This window comes from Dipodomys spectabilis, unplaced genomic scaffold (assembly GCF_019054845.1).
Source record: "Dipodomys spectabilis isolate Male_0828 unplaced genomic scaffold, ASM1905484v1 ptg000157l, whole genome shotgun sequence".
Classification (NCBI taxonomy): domain Eukaryota; kingdom Metazoa; phylum Chordata; class Mammalia; order Rodentia; family Heteromyidae; genus Dipodomys; species Dipodomys spectabilis.
In genome coordinates, this window is record NW_024870834.1 from 22,090,024 (window position 1) to 22,117,244 (window position 27,221).

Genomic DNA, 27,221 nt, shown 5'->3' on the forward strand with positions numbered 1-27,221 from the left:
TATTTTATATTCTGGAAGCCTTGGGATAGAACCTGATTCACTAGAATGAGGTCATTCCCACTGTGAGCCTATGGACCTATGCAGCAGGAAAGAGACTCGGGCAAAGAAGGTGACATAAGGGATAACAGAATCACACTGAGAAACGACTTTAATAGAAAAAGAACAAGAATACATTTGAAGAAGTATGTAAGTCCCAAGTTTATCTATGTCCACGAGGCAAATCTGAGTTGAGAGCTCCAAGTTCTCTCCAGATGTCTCCTGGCCATCTCCTCCTAACTACCCCATCAGTAATTAAAAATAGTTTGCCCCAAGGCCCTAACACTCAACTTACCCCTCCTCTGCTTGTTATCTCAAGCTAAACATCTTGAAGCCATTTTTAGGTTCCTCTTTCCTCAACTGCCAGAATCAACAGACCTAATTACATTGAACTCTTGTTACTGTGCAGGAACTATGTCTCAGGAACCCTAGGTGCTGGTCTTGAAAACACAAAAGATAAGATATCTGGTCTCCATCCTGATGGTCATCCTCTAAGTTATCTCCTCACTAGTCTAGACCAGTAAAATCTTTTGGTCTGCTGATTTCCAATGCCTCCTTCTCATATTCTCTATCATTCTTCCTCTACCATGTCATCTAAATGCTAGAAGCTTTTTTCAAGTTTCCCTTTTACAGGGATCAAATCCCTGGCACCCATACAAGGCTCTCAGTCATCTGACCTGACCCCACCCTCATCTCTACCTGCACCCCACATGCCTGACAAGTTGAGATGCATGCTTTCTCCTTTCTCCTTACACAAAATCCTTTTTTCAAAGCCAAATTCATCTTTGAATTCATTAAACAGAACCTCCTCATATCCTGGAAGTCTGTTCTTCGCACCATCAAATTATATCCTATAGATCAGTGAGGTTTTCAATGTATGTGTCTCTCCACTAGCTTCTTCCCTGAAAAGATAGGACTAATCCTTATTTATCTCTATTTCTTGGTGTGCTTAATGTATGTTTTCAGAATGAAGGATCAAGTAGAAGGGGGCAAGAGCCCACAATTACATTATATATTCAACTCCAGGGATCCTTAACCATTGTGGAAATATACAAGTCAAAAAAATTGATGGTTACTAGTAATAAAGTACTTCAACTTGTTAACTGAAAACAGTGATAATGTTAGTATGCCTTTATAAATGTAAGAAAACAGGGATGGTAGAATTATGTCACAAAGTCATTAAACTTACAAATAGTGAAAAAGCGTAATGACAATGCCTGCTCTAAATAGTTTGAAATAAGACAAACAAGATGACCTTGGGAGACTAGTCTTTGGGGAATGTGACTAGGAAAAAGAGTTTCTAGGCTCTTCCCATCATGAATACCAATCTTTGTCCCTGTAGCTAATGTCTAATTAATTCCATGTTTTTTCATGTCATAGATGCAGTGTGAAAGCCCAATTTTCACAGATGTCTGAGATACTTGCTTTTTGTTCTACCACTAATTAGAGTAAGAGTTGTTCCCATACTGTATCTGCTGCTTTCAACATCACCCATCCTTGTATTGTTACCCAGTCTGAGAAAGGAGAAGTCTGCCACACAGACTCCAGTGAAGATCCCAGGAATGGGGGGGAGTAGCTATAATGAGTCAGAGATCAATGGAACACTAGCTCATCTCTATTATGGGGTAATGAGTTTCGATAGGAGAAAGATCAAAACATTTATCCAGGTATCATAAATTGATGCCTCATAATTCCTGTCCACCAAGAAATCTCCGAAATTTTCTCACAACTTATTCTAAGTAAAGTTTGGATTGAAGGAGAAGTTGAGGAAAAATGTACAAAAAGACAAGAACAAGCAAAAACTTCCCACAAAAACTCACCCCAGTTATAATGGCTAAAATCAAGAACTCTAATAACAACAGATGCTGGAGGGGATGTGGTCAGAAGGGAACCTTACTGCATTGTTGGTGGGAGTGTAAAGTTGTTCAACCACTTTGGAAAGCAGTATGGAGGTTCCTCAAAAGACTCCACATAGAGCTCCCCAAATGACCCAGAAATCCCACTTTTGGGTATTTACCCAAATGTTCACAAACAAGACCACACTAAAGCTACCAGCACGACTATGTTTATTGCAGCACTATTTACTATAGCTAAGATATGGAAACAACCCATATGCCCCTCAGTAGATGAATGGATCAAGAAAACGGAATTCTATGCCTCCATCAGAAAGAATGACATTGCCCCATTTGTTAGGAAATGGAAAGACTTGGAAAAAATTATATTAAGTGAAGTAAGCCAGGCCCAAAGAAACATAGGTCCCATGGTTTCCCTTATTTGCAATATATAGTATATGTCTGAGTCAAGCAGAAAAGGTCAGATAAGTTGATGTTAGGGAAATGAACCCCAAGATATGTATTCAAATGTTTTTTTTTTTCATGTGATTGTTTCTAACACATTTATAAGATTATTTCTTTGTTGCTTTGTATGTCCCTCCCCCATGGTATAACCCCTGCTTTCACTGTATTTGATGTCGGTATAATTTGTGGAGGGGAAGGGGAAAAACAAATCGTTTAAATAGGGATACAGGTGGACCCATTGCAACAATGAGATGTATAAGTCGTTATGTTGAAAATGAACTTTACAATTTTGGTGCGTGGAGGTGGGGGGAGGATTAGGTGGGGGGGGGGGTGGGGGGAGGATGAAAAGGGATGGGAAGGGGAAACAAAGGAGGACCTACAATGCTTGATAAGAAATGTACTCATTATCTTGCCCATGTAATTGTAACCTCTCTGTATAGTATTTTCACACACACACACAGAAAACACAAAAATCTAAGGATTAAGAGATGGCATAAATCCAAATACAGTGGATACCATTCTGCCTTAAGAGTTTGGCTTTTACATGTACCTAAAATAAAGTTTCATATCATAAGTTTCATTTTAAAATTAAATCATTTTGCTGCAAAGAGGAAGTGATATTTCAGAAAAATGGGTGTGGGGGTGGGGAAAAAGGAGACACAATAGAATGTGAAGACACCTGGGGCTAAGGTAGTATCTGGCCTGGTAACTTTTTTAGTTTCTTCTGGATAGGCAAGAAATGCCAGTGATAACTGGTAAAATGCTTATGCTTCAGTAAGGATGTAACAATAGGGTTCCTTGGGAAAGTTAAGATGTAACTTTGTCTTTAGGGCTTGCTTTTCTTAGCCTGTTCTCCAAAACGCACATTAAGCTAAAATATCTCCTGTTAGTTTCAACCCTCAGTTCTTTTATTTGGTAAATGTATCAGAAAATTCTATCTGGTTACTGGAGTTGTCTCCTCCATTCCCCCCCCTCAAAAAAAGGCATTTCCAGAAGGCCAGCATTCATTCCCCCATCCCTCTTTAGAATTTATATAACTCAATAGTAGCTTTGTTTTCCGACTGTTCACACACACAGAGCACACATACAGCAACTGATGGAATATTACCCAAATGTTTTACGGCTCCAATGCAAGTACACTGGGCAAAAAAATAAATTAAAAAAATATATAGAGAGAGATTAGTCCTTATTCTTACTACTTGTGACTTTCTATTCTTTCCAAATACTGTGACGTTAATGCCATCACCTAAATATCTGAGACCAGACATATTCAGGGAGGAGGCACTACTCCCTTAATGCTGGTGATCTACTTCTACCAAAGGGCAGAATGATACTTATTGCTAGAACTTGGCCTGCATGCTGCTCTTCCACTTTAAAAAGTGTGCTGACAAAGAACAGTCTCCTCCAACTGGCTTCTGGCTTGCTGACCTCCTCAACCTGTCTACCTGTCCCCACCCTGCAACTATGAATTAAGAGTTGCTACATCCACTAAATTACAGCAGTGTCACCAGTCTTTTTTTCTGAGATAAATCCAGATCTTTCTGCTTTAAAGGGCCCAAAAATCTGAAGCTAGTGACCAAACAGGTTTATAAAATGAATACTAATAACTCAGCTACTGTGAGATCTTTCAACTCTATGGAATATAATATTTTTAAAGAACACTCTGGTACTTGCCAGAAAGGAATTCTCTAAATGTTTTAGCATTGATTTCAGAGGTCTCTCTTCCCTACATTTAAAATTCTTCTTAGTTAAGAAATAGACAAATGCAGTTGCATGCTGGTAGTGCTCATAACTGCAATCCTAACTACTTTGAAGGTTGAGAGCAGAAGGCCCAGATCAACCCTGGCAGAGAAGTTCTAAAATCTTATCTCAAAAATAACCAGCAACAGGGCGGTAGAATGGCTCAAGTGGTAGAGCCCAAGTGTAGCAAGCACAAGGTTTTGAATTTAAATCCTAGTCTCACCAAAAACAAAATACAATTTAAAAAGAAATGAACATTTTTGAGCTGGGTGCTGGTGACTCATGCCTATAATCTTAGTTGCTTGATTGAAGTTGGGAGGAATGTGGTTCTAGGTTAGCTTAGGCATAAAAGTTCTCAAGATTTTCTTCTCAACCTAAAGATAGAAACAATGGCATGTGCCTATCATCCCATATCAAGTGGGCCGAGATTGGGAGGACTATAGTTCGAGACCATCCAGGCCAGAAAAATCAAAGAAATTCCATTTCCATGGAAGAAAGCTAGATGCGGTAGCAACATATGTTATGGTTCCAGCAAACATGGGAATTATGGCATGATACTACTCTAAAAATAACCAGTGAAAACAAGGGCTGGAGGCATCGTTCAGCAGTAAACTGTCAGCCTAGTAAGCATGAGGCTCTGAGTTAAACTTTTTTTTTTTGGTCTGGTTGTGGGGCCTGAACTCTGGGCCTGGACGCTGTCCCTCAGCTCTTCAGCTCAAGGCTAGCACTCTACCACTTGAGCCACAGCGCCACTTCTGGCTTTTTTTTTTCTTTTTGCTTATGTGGTGCTGAGGAATCGAACCCAGGGCCCCATGCATGCAAGGCAAGTACTCTACCACTGAGCCACTTTCCCAGCCCTAAACTTTTTTTTTTTTTTTTTAAATGCCATGATCTGAATTTCTTTTATTTGGTTATACTGTTTTCTTTTCTTTTTTTTTTTTGTTGGTCGTGGGGCTTGAACTCTGGGTTTGAGTGCTAGCCCTCAGCTCTTCAGCTCAAGGCTAGCACTCTACCACTTGAGCTACAGCGCCACTTCTGGTTTTCTGGTGGTTTACTGGAGATAAGAGTTTAACGGACTTTCCTGCCAGGGCTTGCTTTGAACCGCAGTCCTCAGATCTCAGCCTCCTGAGTAGCTAGGAATACAGGCGTAAGCCACCGGCGCCCAACTTCTGAGTTAAACTTGCCCATTCCCCCCCCCCCCCCCAAAAAAAAAGAAAAGAAATAAATCCTTTGTTTTTACATTTTTAAATAACTAATGCTACACATTCCTTGTAGATCCCTTTTTGTCCCCCCTCACACCATAAAAAGAAGACATCAAGTACTCTGTCATGGTACTAAGGATGCAGCGAGTGGAAACCTCAAGCTCATGAGCACCAGCAGACAACACATCTGTATTCTGAAGGACAACACTTGATGCCTGCTCCTCTTTCTTTTTTTTTTATTGTAAAGATACTATACAGAGGGTTACAGTTACATGAGTAAGGTAATGAGTACACTTGCCTGCTCCTCTTTCATATTAAGTTCATCTCACTGAAATAGAAATGAAGAATAGAAGGGGTCACACATATGGGAATAGATGGTCTAAGATCACTATCAGTTCATTTTCCTCATTTTCCCAGAAGTATTCCAATACCAGGACTAAAAAGAGAACTGTCAAAATAATCCCAATTTCTAATAAAATAATTCTTGTTCCTACATTCCTCCCATGAATCAATTCACTGGGCAGAGAGAACTTTTTCAAGGTAAAAGATGCTTAATAAAGCTGACCACTCTAGACTATGACTGATTAGAAATTATTAATCTATCAGTGAGGGATTATTGGTATCCAAGTAGTTATGGGTAAAATTGTTTCCTGAGTATTTAGGATTAATTATACTTCTATTTTCTGTTTTTTCTTCAAAGTGACAATACTGCTTAAATGAGTCCAAGGAGATAAGGCCCTCTGTAACCCAAATACAAAGAGTCAAATCACAGTCTAAACAATCCAGAGGATTTCAAATAACAGCCATGACTGACAAATTAGATACCTGAGTCTGTAATTATACACAGCATTTTGCCACAACTGAGCAATTAAAATGCTATTCACCCAGGGAATGGGACCAAGTTAAAATGCTCTGCCCTCATCTGTGTGTATCAACTAGGTTTCTTTTGGAATTATGCACAGAAAACCTCTCTGAAATGGTTCAAGGTCATATAAGTATTTTATCCAGAACACATCTGGACAAGTTGTGTTCAAATTCAAGTAACTCATCCCTCTGTCCTTCGTGCTTTCCTATGTGCTCTGAAAAGAGTTACCATGAGCTCCTGACCTTATAATTGACATCAGTTTTTAGCCAGGATCTGGAAATACTATTCTGATAAGCTTCCAAATGACAAGGTCAGTGTACAAAACAGAACTTTCTTGTACAGCTGGGACAATACAATGTTTTCCACACTGAGATAAATGGATTATTACTTTACAGCTCCTGGCAAGCTGCGAGAGTTAATAGCCAGTATACATCATGGATGCCTCAAGAGAAGAGTCAATTTTATATCTAAAGGTGATTTTGGAGGATGAGAAATAACAATGACTGCAGGCAGACCAGCTACTTAATTTGTGGCATTCAGGAAATAGTGAAAATGTGGGTCCCCTTGATAAAACAATCTCAAGATGACAGCAGAATACTCTGTCCCTGCTAAGTGTGAGGACCTATACAACGGCGCAGGTAGCAGGCTCATAAAGCTGGCCCTGACTGCAGTGAATGTGGCTAGACCCCCTGGCAGGAAACACACATTTGTTCTGTATACATTTAGTGAGCTCCATTATGTGTGGTGGTAGATTTACTCATAGACTGAGTATACTGGCTCTCCAGCATGAGCTGATTCTAATCTCAGTTCCACCACTAGCTAGCTAGGACCTTGTACAAATTATTTCATCTCTTAGTTGTTGGGCAACCTCACCCACATTTATACCCATGTTTATAAAGGAGATAAATAACAACCAACTGATTATTCTGTTGTGAGGATTAACTGATAAAACCTATCACAAAGGACTGAACAGAGCTAGACATAGAATAAGATCCCACAATAGTTCCCTATAATTTTTAAGTAAAGTGTACTGGTCATGAGTGCAGGGGACCCTCAGGCAGGTTAGCAGTCAGCTCTAGCTGGGTACTATGGAAAAGGAAGTTTAATGAAGGAAATACTCAAGATGGGTTTGAAGGAAGGCAAGAACATTTCTAAAAGTCAAGAGTAAGGGTGTAGGAATGTGAGGCATCAAATCACTTTCCACAATGGCAATGTTAGGCTGGAGCATGACACAGGCAGAGGACTGATTGTACTCATGACTGAAGAATGAGAGAGTAAACCCTAATTAAGTAAAGCGAGGAAGTAGATCTACAAGGCAAAGGGAAGAAATTCCAAGGCAAAGCAATAGTGTGGTCAGTAGTCAGAGCTTATCCTATAAGCCAGGGTGAATACGCGTAATAGGAAATATCTCCTCCTCTCTTTCTTTTCTTTCCTTTCCTTCCTTCCTTCCTTTCTTTCTTTTCTTTCTTGACAATTAGGCAGTATTTGGTCTTTTGGAAAGCCAGGAGTATTATACATACTTTCAGGCAGAGCCATAGGAACATTGTGAGTCAATTCCCATTGTCCCCTCTCTGTGTACTTGTGCTTTGCTCCCTAAAATCAGCCTGCAAATTCTAAAGAGGTGGGTATAGATCAGATGCCCTGGGACAGAAGCTGCGCCTTATTCTACGCTCTTGTGATTCACCAATCAGTTGAGAGCATTCAGGTGAAAAGAGCACTTCACCAATGCTGGCCTATCTCATTATAATGACAGCAATTGTTCCTGTAAGTCAAAAGGAAAGAAAAGCCACTTTATTTCAGCAATTTAATGATTGGCAGGTAGCAAATGGACACTTTGTCATTATCCTAAGTGATTTTCATCACAGGACATAGATCTTAGGCCATTTATAGTTCAGGAAGGTTATATCAGAACACATGATAGATCTGGATTTTGAGAAGGACTTCGATGTATCTTGGTACATTTGTAAATAGGTGAGGGAATTAGGCAAAGCCTGCGACCAATGTGACAGATGATGTGTGACCAAGCTAGACTTTCCAGAGTGGTCCTTATACAGAACATCTCTTAAAGGAGACAAGTCCCAGCTGTTGGGTTTATATGACAGTGACATAGAGGACACCCTACCAAGTATCATCTTACTGTTATTCCAGAATACAGAGTCCATCTTAGTTGAACACATGATTTTTCAGACACCATCTTATAAGTCTCCTTCTCACACAACAGATCATTATGCTCATATTCAGCACAGCTGGCATCTTGAATTCATTTCTGTAACCACAATGTTGTTGCTGAAGACAACAGAACTTGCACAGAGAAATTCACTGGCCTACCACATGCTCGCCAACACCAACATGAAGCTGAACATGGATTCATCAGTTCAGCCCAGGAGGCTCTAGCATACTGGTATCCCTACTATGTTCAATTTCCTGATGCCTCTCTCTGTTCCAGGTGGGAAGTAGTACAGCACAAGTGGCTCTGAAGGAAGGAGACCCCTATGAGAAGGCTTCTCCAGACTAAGTACCAAATAGCTGGCTTAAGGAATGATTAGTAAGAATTCTGCAGCCTAAGCTGGGGACTATGTTTAGCCATTGTTCTGTCATTTTTTGAGCCACTGTAGAATGTATGCATAAAAGGGGAATCGGGAGACATGCCAAGTTTGTAAAGCTGTGCCCACTTCCTAAATGCCTGAATAGTACCCACTGTTGCAACAGCATCTAACAATGTGAACTTGCAAATCATGTTAACTTCAATCCTAATGAGAAGCTCCCTGAAGAGAGAAAAAGGAAGTTCAAAGCCCAGTGATTTCACTTCAAGCATGGTGCTTTGCTTTTCTACCTTATCATAATGACAACTATATACTATAATATAGGAGATTCAATCAAGAATTTGAAGTCATCTGGAGTCAGTTTAGACCAGTTTTATAAGAACGAACCTTACAATCCTAAACTTAGCCAACAAAACTTTAAAAAGCTATATGAAATCTAGTTTTAATGTTATCATTTTATCATGCTACAAAACATTTTTCTTTTACCTGTCATCTAATTTGTTATTTGCTCCTGATTTGAGTAACATCTGAACTTAAGTTATTCATTTGGAATCTATGAAGGGCAGAGACTGTGGTTGGTTCTTAGATTATAAAGATGAATAAAGCAAGCTAATTTGGAAAAGTGGACAAATAAGATTAAAAGGAGATGTAGTATGTTCTATGAATGAAGAGGGCATTTGGTACTGTCAAAATCACAGAAAAACAACTGAGATAGAGATGGGAGGAGGGTTTTAGAGAAATTAAAAGCAACTTATCCAAAAGGCTCACAGGAATTGAGCTGTGGGGAGAGTAGAGGATGGACAGGGTAGAGTGGAACCATTCAGATAAGGGTGAGTGTAGTCCTTCCAGAGACCAGTCATCCATACCAGATACTGAGGTTTGTGTGGAGTTGTGATGACACAGGGAGCAGGAAAAGTCAAGGCCAAGCTAGCTCACTTGCAGGTCTATTACCAGCAATGTTCAGAAGTTGGACCCGACCCTGAACACTATACAGAACGATAGAAGGCTATTTCACTGTATTTGATGTTGGTATAATTTGTGGAGGGGAAGGGAAAAAAACAAATCATTTAACTAGGGATACAGGGGGACCCATTGCAACAATGAGATGTGCAAGTTGTTATGTCGAAAAACGAACTTTACAACTTTGGTGGGGGGTGGGGGAAGGGAGGGAGTATGGGAAGGGATGGGAAGGGGAAACAAAGAGGAGGCAACAATTCTTGATAAGAAATGTACTCGTTACCTTGCCCATGTAATTGTAACTCCTCTGTATGATATTCTCACAATAAAAAAAAAAAGGAAAGAAAGATAGAGGGTTGTAACAAAATGCTTGGCCTGAGAAACATCTCAATTTCTGTTAGACCAGCAGGAGGCTGGTCAATATATTTAAAAGCTTTTAGAAATAATTTATGCAACCCTTCCCACCTTAGCACAAAACAAGTGTTCTTGAGGAAATAACAAGAAGCTTAAATATGGGGAATTTAACAAGAGCCAAGGATTTTGTGGGTCACTGGGTGTAGGGAGAAGAGCATAGGGAACGTTGACTGTGAATCCTAATGATCTGCTTTGGATACTTGAGAAGGTGCCATTCACTGAGAATCATCACATAGAAGAGGTAGAAGTTGGGCTGGGAAGGTGGCTCAGTGGTAGAGTGCTTGCCTTACATGCATGAGGCCCTGGGTTCGATTCCTCAGCAACACATAAGCAAAAAGAAAAAAGCCGAAGTGGTGCTGTGGCTTAAGTGGTAGAGCGCTAGCCTTGAGCTGAAGTGTTGAGGGACAGCACCCAGGCCCAGAGTTCAGGCCCCACGACCGGACCCCCGCCCCCCCCCCCCAAAAAAAAAGAAGAGGTAGAAGTTTAATTCACTTTGGATTTGTGAGTAATGAGATACTATGCAACATTCAAAGAATATAAGAGAGGCCAAAGTGAAATATACAGCTGGGTTCTAGGACACATCCATAAGCCTAGCACTACTTGAGGCTGATGATGGAGGAACACAAGTTGTAGGTCACCTTGGACTATAGAGTAAAAGTCCAAAAAAATTTTTTTTGAGGAACAGTAACATTTGTTTATAAAGAAAGTATCAAGCAAAAAAGTAGGATAACTAGAAATGAATCTTGGGTTATAAAAAACATTCTTCAAATACCACAGGAAGGCTTACTTATTACAATGAGTTCATTCTTAGGCAGAATGCTAAAAGGTGAGGTACATTAAACATTTTAGGGGAGCCAACCACTGAAGACACAGGTATGATTTTTTTTCTCAAAAAAATTTTTAAAGGGAGTGCTTATATACTTATGATGGCTGAGATTACCAAAGTAGATAATTATCTAGAGCTATTACATAGTGTGGAATTAAAGAAAAATAATGAAACTATCATGGAGAACAAAAAATGAACAAAGAACTGATGATAAACAGTAATAAAGTTTAGGAAGACAATATATTTGTTAGCTTCACATTACTACTATGGGAGACCTCAGAGTGGCTATCTATGAAGAAAAAGAGCTCTATTTGGCTCACAGTTCAAATCAAAGACCAAATAGTTCTATTAGTTTGATCTTCTGGCAAATGCAGCAATCATTGCAGGTGAGTACTGAATTGGGTGCTCACATCTCAAGTCAGAAAGCAAAATAACAGAAGGGATTATAAAGGATCCTAATATCCCCTTGCAAGGAACACCACCCAGACCTAAGAACCATAGGCCTCACTTCTTAAAAGTGCATGGTATCTTCCAATAGGGCCATCCTCAGAACCAAACTTTTACAGTTAATCCTTTAGGGATCATTCACCCAAACTATAATAATAAGGAAATAATTTAAAGAGAGGAAGTTAAAAACAGTGTCAAAAAAGCTACGTACTGAACAATACTCAGTGCATTGGAAAATATGGAAATCAAAATGTACTTAGCCAGAGTAGCCTCAGTAAAGCTCTCAATTCAACATAGGGGTCCTCATGTCATGTCCTACAACTGTGATCCACGTAAAGTGTAGATTACAGCAATTGTTGATAAAAATCTAACATCAACTACTATGCTTGCTCTTCATACAAAACCCCTAAAATGGCTAGACTTTTTCAAGGATATTATTCCAGATCAGGATTTTATTACTGATCCCCTATGGTCAATGTGATTCTCATTCTACCTTGAAACTCTAAATAAACTTAAGGCCAAAATATAAAATCACATTATCTATTTATCTACCAACCTATCCCCCACTCTCTTTCTCTCTATTAAATATTATGTTAAAAATACTACTATCAGAAATTCGATGAAATTCTGTCATCCAATGGCCACCTGAGGACCATAAAACCACATAGAATTAGATTTGAGGTTCTGATGTGTCAGAATCCATCTAGCTGAAGAACTGCTAAAAACTCAAATCTTAATATGTCATAAAAATCGTGACCTTGGTATTAAAGAAAATAACTTAGTCTACAAATTTAAAAGAAATGTTCCTTAGTGACTTCCAAATCTCAGTTTTTGCATACAATGATAGAAAAACTAGGTTTCTCTAAGCAGCAAATGAACATTTTCATCCAAAATGAACTATGCTAGACTCGTCCAGGGTGAACAAACCAGACAGACTGTACAGTCTGAGCAGAAGAGACTTGAGAGTGATGCTAGCTTAAGCTTAAACATAGCTGGGTTTCTCAATTCAACATTCTGGGGGGAGAAAGATGAGTGGAATGAGACAATTCTAAGGGAAGATTCAAAGTATAGTAGACCATGGCATTCATTTTGACTATTTATGACTCATCCGGAAATTCCATGTCTTATTTACTGTGTATGCCAGACACAACTCCAACTGGCACTCAGGGCAGGAAAAGACCAAGTAAATAAGGCAAGCTCCAGTATAGAGCTTCACACTTTCACATCTCAGGTGAGACATTTTATTTCCAGCAAAGTAACAGAGTAATGACTATACTTTCCATTTCATTCCAGGTAGAAGATTATATTCCAGTGTGAGCCTCACAAACCTGGAGGTTCATAAAGCACTAAGGAGTATTCTTCATGAATGTATACTCTATGCCCCAATATTCTACTGTTCCTTCTTAGACTTTAAAGTTAAACTTTTAACATGGAAATTGCATGTTACTGATGTTACTGAAATCTAGGAATGTTAGAATAGGAAACAACACTGTCCATCTAGTAGCCATGTACTTCAACATTAAGATGAGCCAAACGACTCCTACCAGCCTGAGATTTTAAAAGCCATCTCCAAGTCCTCCATCCTACAGTCTGAAATTGTAACCTAAGATATACAAAGACAAACTACAAAGCCTGAGAAGGTGTTGAACAGCATGAAATGTTCCCCTCAAACCAATGCAGTATCACTCTGCCTCTTCTATCCCCATATCTCAGAGGCACAAGGCTGCTCCTGTTTTCAGGTAAGCAATGAGATGCCTTTTCCCCTGGGAAGAATTAAGATGGGCAGCAGGCACAAGCATACCCAGGAGTCTCCTATGGAGTCCCAGGAGCTATCTGATAAAAAGAAAAAGAAAGTAGTCCTGTGACAAGCTGCTAGAATTTTAAGACAATTAGCCACAAGAAATATTTTCACTGCTGAAAGACAGTTTCCTGAACTTTTGTTCAGCAACAGGCTTCAGCTTCTGTTGCAGAAATTAAATTCAACACAGAATCAAAATACATTCCATCATTTTATCATACAGAATATTGTGAAGGCAAATGCCTCAACCAGTTTTACTTCTGAAAGCCCCTAGATCATTCTACAGCAGAAAAAAGGTCCCTCTCTAAACAATGGCTTCCTAGGTTCATCTTTCAAAATGTAGGCCAAATCATGAATTACAGCTGACACACCCTGGAAGAAGCCAAGCTTGAAATATGTAGAACAAAGAGTTTATTCAGAGATCTCTTGGATGCATTTCCCCCTCAAAAATAATGAAAGCAAGAGGAGTCCAGATGGGAATGGGCTACTTTGGGAGTGGAGTCTTTTATTGAGATAAGCTGCAAAGACTCTGAATAAATTTCTGAGATTAAATGAGGAATTTTAGAAAGCCAATATTTGTGTGTGCATTTGTTTTGGTAAATTATTTCTAGTGCGCTCTACTGTTCTGAAATGGGTTGTTGTTAAAATGGGTTATGTTTCACACAACAGCACAGAAGCCAGACTATGATAAAAAGAACTCCTAGTGTACTTTCTCTGATTCCTGCCTTTTTGCTCTGCAGTAGACCAAGGACTACTTATGCATATCGGATAAGAGTGACATCCCATTCTTGCTGAACCTGGTTCTATTGCTCAGATGAGTAAGGATCATGTTTTGGCTTCCACAAGGACTCTCTTACCCAACATAGTTCCTGGAACACAGAATTCTCCCTAGCTTATAATGGTTTCCACACAAATATCCTGAGATGTGACAGAACAAGTACTAGTAAGAGCACAGGTCAGTAGTAGAGAGAAAAAAGCTGGCTGCTCTCACCAGGTGACTTGCATATTTGTTCAAATCAACTGGTACCTCCAATAGCATTCACAGTTAAAGAAACTAAATTCACAGAGAATTTCTTTAAAAACAAAAATAAAAACAAAGGAGGATGCAACAATGCTCAATAGGAAATGTACTCATTACCTTGCTCATGTAACTATAACCCCTCTGTATAGCATTTTAACAATAAAAAATGTACAAAAAATCCCCCCCTTGATGGTCAATTTGTTATCCACATTTTGAAAGCATGTATTCTAGTATAATTTTATGGGTAGAGTTCAGTCTAGTCCAAGGTGCTGCATCTCACAGTTAATTTCAAACTAAAGCACTCACTGGGCATGCTTTTGTGAGGAATCTACTGTACCATTCAATTTATCACCAATCCTTGGTTCCTTACACTCTGGGATTCCTCCATTCTTCTCTCTTTTGCTTATGTAACTCAGGGTTGAATGTTTTTGTGTTATCCTTGCATGACACTTTCTACTGACTATTTTCTTCTACTTTCCAAATAATGAAAAATATGCTGTGTTGTTCTAGGTTTCCTTTCTCAGAATATTTTTCTTTACTGAAGAGAAACACAGATAGTCCATAAAAAAAAATAAACAACGCTATATTTAGATGCTCCTATCTTATCACTTGCCCTGGAACAATGAAGACTGGAAGAGATGATAATATAGTCATTGTCATCTCAAAAAGTCTACTACACTCTAATCCATGTGGTGCTAAGTACACAGTGATAATTTGTTGAAAACCACATAGAAAATAAAGAGCAAAGCACAAATAAATACTACCACATGGGGCTGAATGTTCTGCTGGGTGTACAGCTTCACTTACCCCAACAGCTCTAGAAACCCCCCATGCTTTGAAAGTCATGCATGCATCCATCTTGTATTTATGTTTTGATTTCTAAAAACATGTGCATGAATCTAAAGTGTTGCTTAAATTCAGGGCTAGAGCGTTCTAGCAAACTTTTGAAGGTGCACTTACCGCCTCTCTAGTGGGCGTCCATCGCTGGAGATGCTTCGAGGAATGTTGGCTGCTCTTTCTGGAGGAGGCATTTTCCCATCACCTTTCCCGGTATTCATCCGGGAGGTCATGGGACTCTGTACCTGGGATGGGACTTGAGGTGAATGAGGACCTTTGTTAGCATTCCGCTGCCATTTGTTATTATTTCGGAAGGGAAACTTGAACTCATATGAAACGCCATCATTCATTTTATACTCCATCACTGGCATGCGGTAGGTTTCCGAGCAACTCCTATAGAGTGGGACGAGGAGTGGGAGGAAGGAGGAACAGGGAGAGAAACAATACACTCTGTCTTATTTGACATGAATCCCAAATTTCGTCTTGTTCCTAACCCTTTCAGTCTTTAGGCCACGTAATTATTTTCCTCTTAAAAATCAGAATCCCAGCAATTACTACACTAGTGTTTTCCAAATGAATTTCAACTGAGGAGCCTGAAATACTGAGACTCTTAAAAGAAAAAAAAAAAAAAACAAAACCCCAGAAACCAAGATCACAGTGGGAGATCTGAGGAGGAAGACCAGTTGGGTAAAGGGGCAGATCCTGCAGCATGCAGTCTTGGAGGAAATATGTAATCAGCTTGACATGTCTTTTCAGAGTATTACAATTGAGGCCCTATGAGAAGGTATAGTTCTAAGTGTGCTAGGGTCCCAAGAGTGAAGAAATTAAGTCAGGAGAAATCTTGAAATCCAAACAGAAAGCTAAATTTAGCTTAGGAAGGGAAAAGACCTAATTATAGAAATATTGTAATTATTAAATCCCCAGGGAACAAAGCATAATCTAAAATCAGACTTCTGTTTTCCTTCATAGAAATCTCTCAGGGTCAGGATTGGCTCTAGGGAACAGTCGGAGTGAAATTAACAGCAAGCAAATGGATTTCTTTAGTTTCATTTTATGTTATCACCTGAAACCTAACCCTCAGGACCCAGGAACCCACCTTCCATTGCTTTATATCCAAACAGTAAAGGGAGGTGCAATCAATTATTAATTTGGCAGGCAAATACAATTCCTACTAAAGTATTAACTCAAGGTGTATTTGAAGTTCATCACTAAGTAGGAAGATCATTTCCTTTCTTTAAAGGAATTGTAAAGACTGGGTAACAAGTGGGAAAATTTGGAAAGAAATGATAACACAGCAACTATTAATCAGCCCTTCAGCAGGGTACTTTAGAGCTAAAGACTTTTCAGTTCGAGACAAACGGAATGAGAGCCAAACACATGACTCTAATAGAAGGTAAAAATGGTGGAATAAATGTTAATGATACACTCTATGTAACCCAAATGGTTTTCATGGCAAGGTACCCACTCCTGGCTTACTGCTCTCTTAAGGATCTGCAAAACATAAGAATGACTTAAGAAATAAAGAAGTAGACAGTACACTGAAGAACAAAGATAAAGGTGGGTTGTAATACTACACATAAATACTAATGAAAGGCTTTTCACTAGATCAATCAAAGTAAAAGACAAAGTCAGGCGAGATTAGTTCTGGCCTCAGACTCAGGAAGTAGTGCTGCGTCCAGCCTTCCACTGAGTCTCCTCAGATGCACGCCTACATAGACTCACCCCTGGAAGGTGACTCCTATCCATATTGGTCCTCAGGAAACAAGACACTTGAGGGAGGTGCTCTCTCCCCTGAGGTCTGAGGCACTCACCTACAAGGGGGCTTCTGGGGGCCAAGGTCCAATGCTGTCCAAATGGATTTTCCCAGTCAGGGAACCAATGTAATGACCTCAAGGTTGAGAAAATCCATGGAAGCATGGGCAAAGGTGTCAAGGAGTTTTATTTGGCTGGCTGTGACTACCTTGTCCCAGGGCTGAGAGCAGCCCCAACCTCCAGCAGGGCAGAGTTTATAAAAATTAGAACCACATACAGGTGGCAGTTTACAGAAGCTTAAAGATGATTAGGGGCAGGGATATTCTTCAGCTGTGGTCAGGGTCAGGCAGACATCATTCTGTAGCCCAGAGATTCAGGACTGGAGGGATTGGGGTTTATCAAGGAATGAAAAACAAGCTGGGTTATTACAAGCCCAGGAGAAGTTATGGTCAGCAGGAATTATAATTTCATTGCTAAAAGTGACAAAAAGATAACCCTTTGAAATTAAAAGCCACATCATCCCCTCATTTTATTTTTCATTCTCCTTTCATTGTTATTTATCATCACTCTCTCCTTTTTCCTTTAAAACTATGAAATATAAAGAAATGAACCATGTATTGAATATAACAGCTCGACACTGCTCCCAGTTCTGAACACTTTATGTTTTGAGTACAGCTCTATCACTAGCAGCCATGTAACTAGGGGTCTGGAGAAAGTGTACATCTTTCAACTCAAAGATTGAGATTTGAACTAGTTGAGTTCCAACAGCCTTTCTACCTCTAAAGCAGTATGCTTTCCCACTTTCAAAGGAAGAAAACACTCTGCAACCTATTCTTATTTAGAAAGTAGTTTGATTCTGAAATCTCCCGGAAAAAAGTAATTTGGTCTTTTTATATAACTGTTTGTTTTTAGCTCTTGAATGGCCCTTGATTGCCTTCTTTAAGAACTGCAGGCTAGTGTCTGCAGAATAAAGGTTCTCCACTGCCCCCCCCCACCCCCCACCTTGCAATTCTATATAGAACATCGCAATTGATTTTGTTAGCTAGGTTATTTTTCCTCTTGTCAAGGATGACTTCTAGACTTAGAGGTCATAGATAGTGATGGTCACAGACTCTGAAGGTGGTGAGAAGAGGAGGTGAGGAGGTGGACGGACATGAGAACATGATGGACAGAAGACTATTCTGACAAGACTACTGAGACTGCTTTCATCTGCTGTCCTCACAGCTACTGCTGTTCAGTCTCTGGGTAGATATTTCACCCTTCAGGCCTCATTCTCATCATTTTAAAGGAAACAAACCTACTATGAGGGTTTAAAGAAAAATAAATGCACTTTACATAGTAGAGGCTCAGGAACTTTGCTTTTCTCCCTATCTCTTCTCTTGTTAAAAAAAAAATAGTTGGGAAGCAATTCACAGAAGGGCATGCTTATTTTCCTAGAACTGGGACAAGAGCCCTATTTTACGTTTGTTATTTAAGTGCCTTTTTGTACCTGTTAAATGAGCTTTCATTTTTTTTCCCCTAAAAAGTATCTTTACAAAATGATTGGCTATCCCACAATCTCAGGAGTCTGTATGTCATTAACATGGCCTTGGCTGTTTGGGACCCTGAGGGTCCTGGTGATGCCAAGACCTGTGGGGCAGTGGGTAATGGGCAAGGCCTGTTCTCTGAACCTGCCTAAAAGAATGGCTGACAAAGAGAAGAGTGACTAGTCAAAGAACAGAGTAATTAGTTGCTAGGAAAACAGCAGTGGGAGTGTGAAGTGCAGAGGAGAAGAAAAAAAAATGACAGAAAAGCATTAGCGTATTTTGTTGAAAACTATAACAAGGTGTTAATGCTTCAACTGTTCACTTTGAAATCATTTCTAAAGGGAGTAGGGAGCAGGATTTCAGTTCTCCAAGGCATCCCTATACTATCTTCCAACCCAGAGTCAGATAGTGGCTTCACTGATAGAATTCACAGTGAAAGTGGCTGAGATGGATCCACTATCCCTTTATCCAGCCTCCAGTCCCAGCACCTAGTACATGCCAACATGTACTAGTCCTGGGAGGTCAAAAAGATGTCAGAGTACTTCCTAGCAGTGCAGGGAGAGGCACAGATGCAGCTCACTTGCTCTTGGAATATAGGAGCTGCCTGTACTAGGTTGCAGGAGCTGGTTGTCCCCACAGATATCAGAGGTAGCTTGAAATCAGCCACTTTGAATTACTGGCCCGATGAGAATTGGCAATACTACAAGTCAAGACAATTTACTAGCATTTCCACACTACTAACTGGCATTTAAGGCAAGGAACTATAAGAGTGTTAAAAACAGTGGCTACAATCTCAAGTTAGACCTAACTAACCTTCTTGAGTCTTAGTTTTAAGACCAGAAGAGTAATAATCCTGTTACCTCACAGAATTGTTATAAGGATTAAATGTTGTAAGAATTAAATCTATAGTGCTTTTTTCCAAAACCTGGTGCATTAAGAGTACAACATCCAGAAAAATGTTATTTTTACAACACACTAAAGACAGAAAAAAAAACCTATCTAGTACATTGCTGAAGACAAATCGCTTTTCATTGTGGGTGCAACTAGAAGGGCTGGTCTTTCAGAACCATCTTCCTAGGAATAACTATTCATGGTTTCAGTATCAGGAATGCTGTGTACCAGCAGCAGCACCCTCACATCAATCTGATTCTTCTCTGCTTCCCAACACAAACCTTGGGATAATGAAAAGATTTCTAAATAGATAAGTCAGCATCACAATTCTGTGGGCTTCATTGTTGAGAAGAAAATCCTTACACTAGTCTCTATAATTCTTAGTTGTATATAATTAAGAATGACAACTCACAAGCTGGGTTTACACCTATAATGGTACATGCCTATAACCTCAGCTACTCAGGAGTGAAGAGGATATAGACTTTAACCCAGCAGTGAAACTTTTCAAAAAAAACCAAAACAAAGAAAACAACAAAGGAAAATATGCAAAAAAGAACTTGAGAGCATGGCTCAAGGGGTAGAGAGAGCTTACCTAGCAAGCTTTAGGCTCTGAGTTCAATACCCAAAGCTGGAAAAAACTCTAAAATTCATGAAGCTTGGTTATTTTCTCTTGCTTAGAGACATCAAAGGACAGTAGACAGACAAACGGGAGTATAGGGCACTTGGAGTCTCTCAGTAAGAACCCAGATCTCCCTCTGAGCCACCAACAGTAATGTTTGAATTCCAATTCAGAAATATGTTTAATACTAATGATGATGTACCTGAGGAAATCTGAAAGACTAATGGTCTATCAGACCTGGTTGGCCAGGACAGCACATGCATGTGGGACATTTTTTGAGTATTCCTCAACCCCAAAGTAACTGACAGACCAAGTTCTGCATAACTATCTTCGTTTCTTGAGAAATCTACCAAGTTACTCTTAAAAACCTTCACTGTATTTTTACATAGACACATAATCCCTGGTTCACCTAAGAGAAGCAGAACTAGGAAACACTATGCTGAGCAAAGTTTGCTTTGAATAGAAGAACATTTGGTTGTCATTGTTACTTGATCTTTAAAGAACTCAAACCATCGTAACTTTATAATCTACTATTTGATAATCATAAATCCATGGGCACTCAGGTGCAAGATAGGTCATTTAGAGGAAAAAATAGGATGAGAAACTTTGTCTTGGCTTATGAGACCTATGAATTATTTGCCAAAGCTTAGGAGAAATTCTTAGAAAATAATGGCTAAGGGGCTGGGAAGGTGGCTCAGTGGTAGAGCGCTTGCCTTGCATGCCTGAGGCCCTGGGTTCGATTCCTCAGCACCACATAAGCAAAAAGAAAAAACCAGGAAGTGGCGCTGTGACTCAAGTGGTAGAGCGCTAGCCTTGAGCTGAAGAGCTGAGGGACAGCGCCCAGGCCCAGAGTTCAGGCCCCATGACCGGACCCAAAAAAAAAAAAAAAAAAAAAAGAAAATAATGGCTAAAAGAAACAGATATTTTTTAAAGCCAGCAAAAATAGCATGTGCAAGTCTAAAGGGGAGACAGTTGATTAAATTTATTCCAGCAGCAACCTCTCCAGAGGAAGAGAAATTATTATTATTTTTCACAGTGCTTCTGGCCTAGCAAAATTTGGGCAGGCAGATGCTCCGGGGTTCTCCTTTTGGGAGAAGGCTGGAGACCAAACTTCCAAGGCATCATGAGCAGATCATGCAAATCATGCAGATGCAGTTAGGAAAAAACTCGTAGGTCATGCTCAGCTGCCTAGGCTCTCAATAGATTTCAAAACAACACTTTGTATTTTGGATAGTAATTGGGTACAAATGGGTTAAGTGAGGAGAATATGAGCATCATGGAATATAAAAGAGAAAAAAATCTGGCAGTGCAAAATGCTGAGTGTCCTTGGATTTGTTTCTTGGCTACTGGAGCAAGATGTTTGAGAACATTACCAGACTTCTTTATCTGAAGCAATCCTGGGGCTGGCCCAAGCAGTCATTCTTTCTAGCTGTTACTGCTACATGCAGAAAGGGAACTGTGATCTGAGTCAAGCTTTCCATGGAAGGAACTTCCAGCATTGCACAGAATCTACTGTTCTGCATAACACCTGCCTCCCTACCTGCTAGTCATTCTATATGGCACACAAACCCCACCCTTCAAGTCTCAGACCTACCTTCGTGGGGTACAGTCATCATGGGGGGGAATGATGACAACTTTCACTGTGACGGATGTCCTCAGGAGATCAATCATCTGTTCATGGCTCAGGGTGGCCACAGCCACCTTGCAGATCTCTACCAGGCGGCTGCCCTGCCTCAGCCCTGCCTGCCATGCATAGCCATACGGTTCTACATCTGCCACAATGCCCTCGTAGTTCACGTGAAAGCCAAGCTGTCCTAAACCATTTCTTCGAAGAGTCATTTCCACTGATTCACAACCTTTTGAAACAAACTAGAAAAGGAGATAAAAAGATTGGGGCTTAATGTATGAGGTATTAAGGAGAGACATGGAACTGGAAAACTGCTGCTAAAGTAGGGTTATTGCTGAATGCCTATGACCAGCTGAGGGACAGGCTGGTCCTTCCTCTTTCATTCATTTTTTTTTTTTTTTTTAGTTCTAGACATTTTTTTTAATTGTGAAAATACTGTACAGAGGGGTTATAATTACATGAGCAAGATAATGAGTACATTTCTTACCAAGCATTGTAGCCTCCTCCTTTGTTTCCCCTTCCTTCCCCCCCCACCCCCCCACCCAACTCTCCTCCCCCCCCCAACCAAAGTTGTAAAGTTCATTTTCAATATAACAACTTGTACGTCTCATTGTTGCAATGGGTCCATAACACATTTATAAGATTATTTCTTTGTTACTTTGTATGTCCCTCCCCCATGTCCCTCCCCCCATGGTATAACCCCTGCTTTCACTGTATCTGATGTTGGTATAATTTATGGAGGGGAAGGGAAAAACAAATCTTTCACTCATCTTTTACAGCCAAATGTTAACATACTATTGCATCCAAAGAGCTCAATGGCTTTCCTGAGGTTTAAAGGAAATCTCTAACAGAGACCTGCCAACAATGAGAAACTATAAAAAATTTATGACAATAGATCCTCCAATAACTCTTTAAACATCTACATCAGTCACCAAGATAGAGAGGGATCAAGTCACATGCAAATGAGAAATGTGTATTCCCCCACTTGACTGAAACTTTTCTCAATACATGATGGAAAACATAAACTTTTATGTTGCTCTCACTTGCTTTGATCTAAGGGAGTTTCTAGGGTAGTTAATAAAAGTACTAGCTTGGATAACTGAGAACTGAAAACTTTATGTAAGAGAAGAGGCCTGTGAATGAGAGGAAGGAAAAGACTCACCTGCAGCCGTTTGACAATCTCTTTGATATCTTCATTGCTAATGAAACTCTCTACCGACACGCACTCTCCTCGCTCATAGAAGATTTTGACACTGGTGTCAGTTGAGGTCCACCCTATCACATCTCTGCAGGAACAATTGAAAACCACACTCTTTGTTTCCTGTTCAATAAGGACGATGAACTCATTGGAGATCCCGAGAAGACAGTCTATTTCCATAGCCTTGTTATAGTCCTTGGCCCGGACTGCCCACACAATGGCCCCCATGCTACTAAGCTCAGCTCCTGGATATGGCTTAGACTTTTCCTTCTTCTTAGAGGCCAGAGAGATGAACGGAAATTTGCCAGAAGGGTCAATAGGGGTGTTGGTGACATTCTTTTCTGCCAAATCTTTCAGGTATTCCTGGCGAGTCCGAGTTGCCATAGCCCGGAACTTTTCTGATTTATGAGCAGCATTCTCTGCATTAATCACTTTGGCCAAAAGGAAGTCCCTGAACACATTTGACTTGGGAAATGTGACCCCTTTTGGGATAGGAGGTCCAAAGGAAGGCACATCTCTGGACCTGGTGACTGCCACACTAGGAGACAAAGCAAAAATCAAAGGGAAAGAGCATATCAATATATCTTACAATATGAAAATAAAATATATTTTTACAAACACAGAGCTGGGGAAGTAAGGGAGTAGTCAAGTATTTGCCTAGCATGTACAAGGTCCTGGATTAAAGCCCCAGGAAAAAACAAAGGGCATACCTCGAAAGAACGTCTATTTCTCATCTCCTTCCTTCAAAGCAATACACATTTCTGCTAATATGAGCATCATCTTTTATTCAATCACATTCAGACATTAGGGAACATAAAATACTTTTCTAAGGCAAAAAAGTAAAGTTAACAAACTTCCAATTCCTTTATAAATAGCAGGCTAAACAAAACTCCATTAATAAAACCTTTGTCATAATACTCTACATAAAAAAATCAAATGTATTTTGAATACCTAGGAACTGTTTTGGGGTTGGTGGGTTATACAATTATTGAACCTTCTAGACCATAAGCAAATACACATTGTATTAGAGCACCAATGTGCCTTCCATTTGAGACAGGATGCCTATAAACAACTTATTATGAAAATACCACAAGATACAAAATATATAGGAAGCAAATTTCTATTAAACAAATAAATATTATCTGTTGTCCTATGCCATGATATGACCAGATTAAAAGCATTGATTTTAAAATAAAAATGCTGAGTAATAGGATGATTATGATCTTTATTTAATAACAACACTTTAAAACTGTATTTAAGCTTTATATTTTTGTGCCAGTACTAGGGCTTGAACGTAGAGCCTGGCACGTCCCTGAGCATTTTTTTTTTTTTTTTACTCAGGGAGTTATGGAGCCATGGCTCCATTTCCAGCTTTCTGGTGGTTGATTAGAGATAAGACTCCCAGGGACTTTCCAGCCTGGGCTGGCTTTAAACAGTAACTCTCAGATCTCAGCTACTCAGTAGTGGCTGAGTAGCTAGGATTTTAAGTGTGAGACGCCAGTGCCTGGAAAACTGCATTTATTTTTCTTAAACTGGTATAAATTGTCTGTTTTTGGTATGTAATTCTGACAATCTACTTGTGAGGAAGATTTTCCCTTTCCTATTTCTTTAGGCAAGACTGTCATGAGAAAGTTTGTTTCCATCATTTCTTCTGCATATGTATTTCTAAAAATGGAACTAAGAAAAGGGCCATATGAATATCTCTATTGACCTGTAATTTTATGGTTTTTCTTTTTTTTTTTTTTTTGGTCCTGTCGTGGGGCCTGAATTTTGGGGCTGGGCGCTGTCCCTCAGCTCTTCAGCTCAAGGCTAGCGCTCTACCACTGGAGCCACAGCGCCACTTCCGGCTTTTTTCTTTTTGCTTATGTGGTGCTGAGGAATTGAACCCAGGGCCTCGTGCATGCAAGGCAAGCACTCTACCACTGAGCCACCTTCCCAGCCCTGACCTGTAATTTTAATCATAAAAAGTTAAATATTAAATTTAGAAACATTGAAAATTCTAAATTTCTGCTGATTTTCTGAAACAGAGATTAAATTTAACAGAAGTTAAATGGAGAGCGTGTAAACAGAAGTTAAATGGAGAGCATGTATCTCCACATTATATTCTAAGACTACATGTGATATCCTTAGCCAAATCTTAAGATGTCTGGAATTTATGATTCTAACAGTTCAAACAATCCTCTTCTCAGATCATCTAAAAGTGACTCAATTATGCAATTATACTATTAAGGAAATAATATAAAAATTGGCTTCATCTAAACTCCCAGAACAGGAATCATGAGTATGTACCTTTCAAATTAAGCTGAGGAACTGTTTCACATTCTCTATTTTAAGAAGAATCTGCTTTAAGATATTTAATTTTACTTTTACTATGCCTTATGAAAGCAGGATAAAAATCAGTACTCTTATGACAAAACTATTTGGTGAAATGGAAAAGCCATACCAGAAGATATAGATAGATTTGCCTATTGTTGATTCTACAAATACACACACAGACACACACACATATACACACCCAAGACTACCTGGCTTACATTTTAACAAAGAAAGATGTCAAGTAATGCTACGTTTTCCAACTGAAGAATTCATAGAAACCTCTATATGCATGCAGTATAGCCTAATTACACCAGTATTAGAAAGGCATTTTTTCTGGTCTGTTGTAACTGTCTGACTTGAATGCTGACAGCTGTATAATTTTGATCTTCTTCTCCCCTGCCCCCCCGCCCTGCTATGGAAGTCGAGCAAAAGATGCTGAAATCTAGATTTGCTAGATTTTCTAAAGGAATCCTGTAAGTGTCCAGAAATACTTAGTATTTTTTCATTTTAAAACCGGTGATTTTTTTCTGTTGCTAATTTCACTCAAATCATTCTTCTTCCTCAGGGAACAGCTGGGATTTTATTTTAAACAAGGAGAGGAACATGCTTAGCAGGGGGTGTGATTATGAGCACCGTCTATCTATTTGCTCTCAAACCCACTGGCTTTCTACAGATCTATTTATTAAGTGACAGAATTTTAGACAAACATATACTGAAAACCCACCAATAATTAGAAGCCTCCAGATTGAATTGAGGGAGAGAACTGAAACTTTAACATGTAATTATCAGTGATTCACCACAGTAGGGAGGTAAATGATATAGACACTAAAATCAGCTTTGTGTTATTACAAATAGAATCTTTACAGAAAAAGAAGATGAGGAAGATGATACTTTAGAATGCTCTTTTCAAATGAAGAGTTTTGTTGGGATAAATCTAACTTTCAAGGTTTCTATGAGGTTAAGAGCTTATTAATTTCAATGCCACTTGTGCTGACCTCTTTATAATAAGGCCTGGTTTAAGCAACATAGTATCATTTGTCTTAAAAAAAAAAAGCCCATTTGCTATAGATACTTAAGACATATTAATTATAAATGGTTCTAACTATTTTTAGAAGCAGATTCTCTAAAAAAACGAGCCTCAGTGTGGCCAAATTCTGTTAGCTATGCTAGTATGCAACACTGGATCCCAGAAATAATACATCTTTTGCAGTTATAGCCATGGTTTATGCATTAGGTAGGGTTATAAACTAGGATATCCTGTCCAGGAGTCTAACCTGGAGGACGGACAATGCTAAGAAACTAGCGCAAAGCAGTCAGGGAGCTAGCACATGAAGTTACTGCCTTTTGAACTCTTCTAATAAAAATCTTGGGCTTTAAGAATTCACTTTGCTTTTACAAAAACCATTAAGGAACATTTCTGCAACATCTGAGAATGATGGAGAGAACTAGATGGTATCCTGTGCTTATCTCCCTGAGAACATAACATATAGATTCTTCACTTCTCCAGGAAAGAGATGTAGAGAAGTGAGATGATTTATACAAAACTGTCAAGAGAGAGCCAGGGCTAAAGTGAAGCCCTCAGAAGCCAACAGAGAACTCCCGGACAAGATACCACACTTCCCTCTGAAGATAGGTTTTTCAACCTCCCCTTCGAATCTCAAGATACTTGCTAAAGACTGCCATCCACATGAGTCTCATGGGCCAAGAGACCACCATGAGGCTTTACGTAGTTGATTAGGGCTATGTAACATTTGCTGACATCAAACACCTTGGATGAAGCAGTGGGTCTTGATACTCAAAGCCAAACTGAAGTTGATATACAGGGATACATCTGAATATAAGTCTGACACTTGAACTTTAGAAGCTCAATGGAAACAACAATAAACAATATTTCCCAATCCCCAATCTAAATGAATAACAAAGAATAACAATCTAAATGAATGGCAAGCTAAAATGAATGACAAAGAAAACACCCAAATAGAAGAAGGAGGTTCCGCTGGTTCTCTTCTTGGAGCCTGGCTCAAATTGCCATGCATGTGGGGAGCAGAACTGGGCAAAGGAAGAAAAGATCAAGGACAGAGCATACCTTGTCACTCATTTTCTCTAGGGAGCTTTATATTTCTACTGGTACTCATTCCCCCAACAACACTATCCAGTTCCCATTAGTTAAGCTCTAGGCAACTTTTAAGGATAAAGGATAAAACCCAAAGACTGGCGAAGATTAATTCCAATAGATTGAGCTACCTGCTAAAATCACCATAGTCCTAGGAGGTCAGGAGTTTATCAGGTGAAGGAGGGCAGGGCTGTGA

At 39.5% G+C, this 27,221-nt stretch overlaps 1 protein-coding gene across 4 annotated transcripts in view; it reads right to left on the bottom strand.

Moving 5' to 3' along the window:
- Positions 1 to 27,221, bottom strand: part of Sipa1l1 (signal induced proliferation associated 1 like 1) — a 335,149-nt gene that overhangs the window by 43,927 nt on the left and 264,001 nt on the right. For all 4 annotated transcript variants that reach the window (XM_042692744.1, XM_042692740.1, XM_042692742.1 and 1 more), the window contains 3 exons: positions 22,561 to 23,134; positions 21,366 to 21,640; positions 15,107 to 15,376 (listed from right to left, as the gene is read on the bottom strand). In XM_042692744.1, coding sequence (XP_042548678.1) covers positions 15,107 to 15,376; positions 21,366 to 21,640; positions 22,561 to 23,134 — 1,119 coding nt within the window. The remainder of the gene's footprint in view (positions 1 to 15,106; positions 15,377 to 21,365; positions 21,641 to 22,560; positions 23,135 to 27,221) is intronic.